Below are 6,288 nucleotides of genomic sequence, written 5' to 3' on the forward strand. Positions count from 1 at the left end.
TACCAAATCATTTTGGAGACTCATTTCCCAAACCTCCTCCCTGTAGGAAGGTGGAGAGTACCTTGAAGAGATGTTAGGAGGAACTGCTGGGTATTCAGGGGCCTAGGAGTTACAATGGGTCTGGGCTTGCACTTCTAATTCTACCATTTATTAGGTAAAGGTAGCCTTGAAGAGCCAGAGCTAGAAGGTTGCTATGTCCATGAGAATAACGCCTTGGTCCATTTTGTTCAATGCTGAACCCTGGCCCTAGCCCTGTGCCTGCGCATAGTTTGCCAATAAATATTTGTTCGGTTTGTTCAGTGAATAAGTGAATAACCATGCTGGGGAAAAACCAAACAAAACAACTAATTCCCAAATGATCTGAATTTGGTAATAGGGTTGGGGAGCCAGAGAGGGAAGCATGTGATGGCCCCCATAGTGCAGACTGGGGAGGACGTTGCTCCTGCTAAGGAGGCGTTTCATGTGCCGGGTGGTGTTGGGAGGCTGGGAGGTAGGTGGGAAGGAGCGGCCCTGACAAGAGTGCTTCAGGGAGCTCTTTCCATTGTCTCTCCTCCAGTTGTCCGTGGTTCTCTCAGGAAAGCAGGACAGAGAAACAAAGCTGAGCTCTCCAGGGATAACTGTGCCTCCCCCGACCCCAGTACGCTTTTTTGAGCAACTAAGTCCAGAATTCCCACCTTTCTTGAACCAGTCTGACGCATTGCCTCAGGATCTCCTGAGCGAGTAAGTATGATGTGAGCGCCTGCCGGCTGTTTGAGGCTGTGAAGGGTCGAAGCCATGTGCTCCTGAGTAGGGAGGGGAAACCATCAGCCTACTTGTTCACTGCGTCCTTAGACTTCCCGGGACGCAGTGGTGACAGCACTCGCCACCATTAATCAAGTGCTTACCGTCTGCCAGCCCTGTGCTAAGCAAGCACGTTACATATATCCTCTCATTTAACCCCCCACTGGAGGTAGACTCAGTTACTCTTCTCTTTTTGTAGATGAGTTATGGATAAATGGGAGGGAGGATGGAAAACTTACCGGCTCTGTGAATTTTTTTGTACTTCATTTAGCCTCTTTAAGCTTCGTTTTCCTCATTTGCAAAATGGGGACAATAACACTTGTCCTTAGGGTCTTGTGAGGATGCACTGGTATAAGGCACACGAGCCTGACCAACTGCAAACACTTCATCCATATGGCTGTAATGATCATAGCCGCATCGGAAAGCTGTTAGTGAATGAGTACCTGTTGGTACAGACCATTCAGACCCAAAGTGGACATTTCTTCAAATTTGGAGCCCTTTTCATGTTTCACCTCAGCCACACTTTCCAGAAAAGCTGTTGCTGATTGCCCGGCTGTCTCTGTGCCCTTCAGTCTTTTGTTAGATGAAGGGGAAAGGTCGCCTTGTCTGGAGACGAAGACACAATTGGCCACGAGGAAAAAGAACCCTCTGAAAAAGAGCCGGCCCGAGAGCGCCATTTCTGCCCAGATGTTTTTATCTGTGCACCGCCTCACCCTGCAAGTAAGAGTTAGGGAGCCTCAGAGCAAGATGTCTACATGCAAACCCAAGCGCATCCATCTGCAAGGCGGGAACAGTTGGCTTTTGTTTTCTGCTTTCCCTCCTATCCTTCCACTCTGGACCCAAGCCCCACAGAAGGGCTGGGCTCTCTATAGGTGAAAGCAAATGTATGGGGAGGGGTCTGAGAAGAGCAATGGTCTCTATTTCTTCTGCACTTCCTTTCCTGTACCTTTCTTCTCTCCAGAGCCCCTGGCACAATGCCGCACACACCAGGCTCTCAAACACTGCATGATGATTAGACAGATAAATGAATTTGGGGGATCCATTTGGGGAAAGACCTGTGTTTTCCTTTTTCTCTCCAGAGACCATCATTGAAATATCCTGCACATTTGAAGAAATTATATTATAACCTGAACATAGAAGATAGGCTTTCTAGTGCTGCCAGATCTCCAGGTACCATTCCTCCTCAGTCCACAATTCTCATACTTGTTCTTGGGCCAACTTCAGTTATGTTTGTGGCCAGTCATACAGGGTCACATGTAGAACTCAGGAAATGGCAATTTCAAGAAGCAACCACCACCACCACCACCACCACCACCCCGGCCTTGGCTTGGTCCTGACCAGGGAGAGAGAGTCGCCATTGTAAAGCAGGGCACAGCCAGCAGCCCAGTGGGAGGTGGGAGCTATCAGGGAGAAGAGCATTGAGCGGGTTCTCTGATCTCCAGGTCTTCAGAAGCAGCAGCAGAGGCAGCAGCAGAGGCAGCAGCAGAGGAAGTTGAAGACACCTACGAAGAAACTGAAGAAACCGGTAGAGTGGCAGTGGGGAGACACCTAGGACTTGCTGGGACTGCGATACCTGGGTGCAGCCTGGAACGGGCAGGGATGTATGAGAGGCGGGATTCTCCCTGTTCTCTGTCTGGTTGTAGAACTTTGTAGATACAAAGTTCCTATTTGGTTGTGGATATTAACTTCCTTCTTTTAGACTTTTTTGGAAACACTTTCTTCACTTCTAAAAGTTCTAATTCAGTCCTCATGTGGATTTCAGGAGGCTAAAAAGAAATCCAAGAAAGATTCGAGGAGCCAGAGCACTTCGCATAAATCTTTAGGTACTGTGGGTTGTGACCCATGCTATGATAAGGAGAATATGGCTTGAGAGTGACAGATCCGAGGATAAAGCCAAGGGCAGGGAAAGCTGATGGTGTCTGTCATTTGGGAACCTGCCTTTGGCTTGGCTATCACCCTTCCATCAAATATTTACTAAGCAAGCAAGCTGGGCCAGGTGTCTGCTTCCCATGGGATTTGAGAGAGGGCCGTGAGCATGAGTCAGAGCCATCTCTCAAGTCCTGCTTTAGAAAAGGCAGAGTGGTGTGAGGAGGATGAGCAAGCCCACGTTACTGGAGAGAAGACCTCTGCGGGTCAACTGGTTGATGAAGCAGAGATCCGGGGACCCTCACTGACGCCCAAGAGAGTTATAAGGAAGCAGAGTCCAGGGCCCTCTGCTTCCTCTGCCACAAGTTAGTCTCTGCAGCCTCAGGTTGAGATCAACGTATTATCTACCCCCCCCCCCCCCCCCCAGGAGGCAGTTAGCAGATTCTTGACAGGCGTTCTTTCTCCTCTAGTGTTCATGCTGGTGATAGAATGTGTATCTCATTTTTTTTTTGAATTTTTTATGTCTGAGCTGAAAGATATACTTACCCCTGTCCCTCTGACATTTCTCAGCTTGAGTGCAGAATGGGAGGAAAGGAGGGAGGAAGAATCCCCTTAAACCTGGACACTACCAACTGTAATGCAAAAATAATTGTTTAACCATTAGAATTCACTCTCCAACCTGGGGCCCTGGGAGGGCTCAGGTGAGGTGTTCACTGGAAAGAAGACATTTCAGGACTAGCTGGGGATAAAGCTGATGCAAAAGACTTGTGGAACTTGAGCTTTTTGGGGGGTGGGGTTTCATTTTCAAAAGCCAATATGGGTACATTAGGTATGGTGCAAGAAGGTCAGAGGAGTATTCATAAACGGAAAAGGTAGAGCTAGGGACTCTTGCTGCTGTGCTGTGCAGATAGCTGACCCTTGGGTTTCTTGGAGGAATCCTGGGTCTTTTGACACTCACTTTACCTTAATCTCTACTTCTGTAATAGCTATGGGCAGTCACAGGTGAGCAGAATCACAGCTAGAACTCGGGAAACCTAACTCCCTGTTAGCTGCCTCTTCACACATGTCTTGTCCTGGATAGGGAGTCACTTGTAGACTAGGGGTCCAACTAGAGGCCCAATAATAGGATATGAAATACAAATAAGAAGAGAAATGAGCTGTCTTTGTGGTCACTAGGTCACAGAACTCTACCGGGCGGGGAAAGTGACAACAGTCAGCAGCCGAAGATGGAGAAGAATGGGCCCATCTTGAAACAGGTGAGTGTCTGAGCGCTCTTCTGCTAGGACCCGGGTTTAAGTTATCTGCTGTTTAGCAAACCACCCCAAAGCTGAAACCTTAGTCGTTTGTTATTTCTCATGATTCTGTGGGTTGACTGGATAGTTTGTGTAGTCTTGCTTGATGTCACTCATGGAGCCACATTCGGCCGGAGGCTGGGCTGGGACTGTTGGCCAAATTGCCTTGGTTCTCGTAATGAGTTCTCTACATGTAGCTAGTTTGGGCTTTTTGACAGCATCATAATCTCATGTGAGCACTTCCTTAAGGGATGGACCTGGAACTGGATCAGTGTCATAGTGCCACATTTTATTGAAGTAAAAAAAATCACAAGTCTAGCCCAGATTCAAGAGGAGAGGAAATAGACTCCCTCTCTTGATGGAAGGAACAGTATGTGCCTACAGGAATGGGAGGAATTGTGGCAGCCACCTTTGGAGGCAATCTCCCCTTAGCTGACAACTGGGAATGGGTAAAAGTAGGTTCTGGCTTCATCTAGTTAGTCTGGAGGGCAAAGAACATGTGATGCAAGCTTCTCTAGTCTCAGGAGGTGGGATTTTGTCCTGTATTAGATGTTAATTTTTCTAAGAAAAGCCTCATTTAGAAAAATATCATTTGTTTCCTAAAGTTTCAAGTTTCCTTATACTTACTCCAATGAATTTCAGGATTCCACAGAGAGACCACAGATGGGCAATGCTGAGAACGACCTGGATTCCTTCTCCAGTAAGCAGAATGAGTTACTAGGGTGGAGGAACCTTAGGAAGTGTCTGAGGACAGGGAGAGCTGAACTTGTGCTGACCAGGATGGTTCACATCCCTGGATGACACAGTTCTCATCCTTCAGAAGGGTACCGAAGACACCCAAGTCCTTCCTTTTCTGTCCTCCATTTGTCACAACTAATTGGGAGAAGGCTACAGATACAATTAATGGCTGGTCTTCTTTTAGATCCTGAGTTATCCAAGACAGAATCCACTAACAAGGAGTTCGGTCCTCAGATGGAGGAAATGCCAGTAGTCCAAGAGGAGTCCTCCAAGGACCTTTCATCCAGTATATCTAGAGCAAGTTTGAATCCTGAGCTCCAAATAATGAGGATTTTTCAGACTGCTGATTATGAGGCTGAGGAGAACCAACTCTCTGGGTTGCAGAATAAAGTGTCTCCGGAGACATAGGTGGAAGGCGTCACTGGGGCAGCCCTATTCCATAGCAGGATGCTTAGAGATCTTAGAACTGTGACCTTGGACACAGGGCTGAAAGGAGTGGGGACTTCTCCCTGGGGCCTTTACCAGGGCCTGGGCCTTTACCTTTACTTGCCTCTAAGATAAGTGAGGAAGAAAGAGCGTCACTCCTTTTAAACTTGGATTGTTTCTCTTCCATTAGGACCAGAATAATTTCATAATTAAACATAGTTGCTGCTTAATCAAAAGACAAATTCTCTGTTTCTGGGACGGGGAGAAATATTTCTTGGTACTTTTTCTGGGTCACTATCTCCTCTCGGAAGCTCTGAAAGATTTCCAGTTGTAGGAAGAGTTTGATCTGAGGGAACCCCTTCTGTGCCCCTAGTTTTCCCTGTCAGTCTCTGGAAATGGTTCCTTTTGAGGATGGCATCCACGAAATCATCCAATAATCTTTGTTGTGTTATGTGTAATATTCCTATGTACTAGTATGTGTACAGGACTCCAATTAACCAGAAAGAGTCTGAAAGCTCCAGTTTCTAAGTTACTGAATCTGCAGGAACGTTTCCCTGATACTCATAAAAACTCAGAATTTCAGAGTCTCAGAATTGCTTGAACTTGATTTTTGCAAAGAGTTTTTTTCATATTTTTGTCCTTAAACTTTTTTTTTTGTCCTTAAACTTTTTAATATGGAAACATTTCTAGGAGTCTGAATAGAAAACCAATTGACTCTCGCCTTTGAAGGCAAGTGTTGCAATAGCGCACTGTTGTGGACATTCTGAGAATAGCACCCTAGTAAGGGAGGAGTTGCAATAGTGTTAACTCCTAAGGCTCAAAGCACCTTGTTTCAATGCCTCCATTTTTTTCTGTCGGGGTCTCATTGCAGAAATCCTGGACAATTCTCCAACAGGGGTTCTTAAAAGGAGAGGGGTTTTACGACACCGATTTGCTGAAGGCTATGCTGAGACCATCCCTAAAGGGGAATAATTTCCTAATTTCTTTCCATGTCCTTCTCTATTAAAAATATAAATGCCCTTCCTACTCCAGTATCTTCCTTTTCTGCCTCCATTGGGTAAGAAGCATCCTCTGACTTTGGCTCCCAGTAGAACAGTGGTTCTCAACCTTCTGGCCCTTTAAATACAGTTCCTCATGTTGTGACCCAACCATAAAATTATTTTCGTTCCTACTTCATAACTGTAAT

General features: G+C 46.4%; 1 protein-coding gene across 1 annotated transcript in view; it reads left to right on the top strand.

Annotated features, from left to right (window-relative positions):
- The window catches only part of LOC102755584 (chromosome unknown open reading frame, human C9orf43), a 14,533-nt gene extending 9,201 nt beyond the window's left edge, over positions 1–5,332 (top strand). The window contains exons 7-14 of the mRNA XM_006771235.2: positions 557–720; positions 1,353–1,500; positions 1,860–1,950; positions 2,223–2,305; positions 2,543–2,603; positions 3,823–3,902; positions 4,581–4,647; positions 4,861–5,332. Coding sequence (XP_006771298.1) covers positions 557–720; positions 1,353–1,500; positions 1,860–1,950; positions 2,223–2,305; positions 2,543–2,603; positions 3,823–3,902; positions 4,581–4,647; positions 4,861–5,084 — 918 coding nt within the window. The 3' untranslated portion in view covers positions 5,085–5,332. The remainder of the gene's footprint in view (positions 1–556; positions 721–1,352; positions 1,501–1,859; positions 1,951–2,222; positions 2,306–2,542; positions 2,604–3,822; positions 3,903–4,580; positions 4,648–4,860) is intronic.
- The last annotated feature ends 956 nt before the right edge of the window (positions 5,333–6,288 follow it).

The sequence above is a fragment of the Myotis davidii genome, unplaced genomic scaffold (assembly GCF_000327345.1).
Source record: "Myotis davidii unplaced genomic scaffold, ASM32734v1 scaffold64, whole genome shotgun sequence".
NCBI classification, from domain to species: domain Eukaryota; kingdom Metazoa; phylum Chordata; class Mammalia; order Chiroptera; family Vespertilionidae; genus Myotis; species Myotis davidii.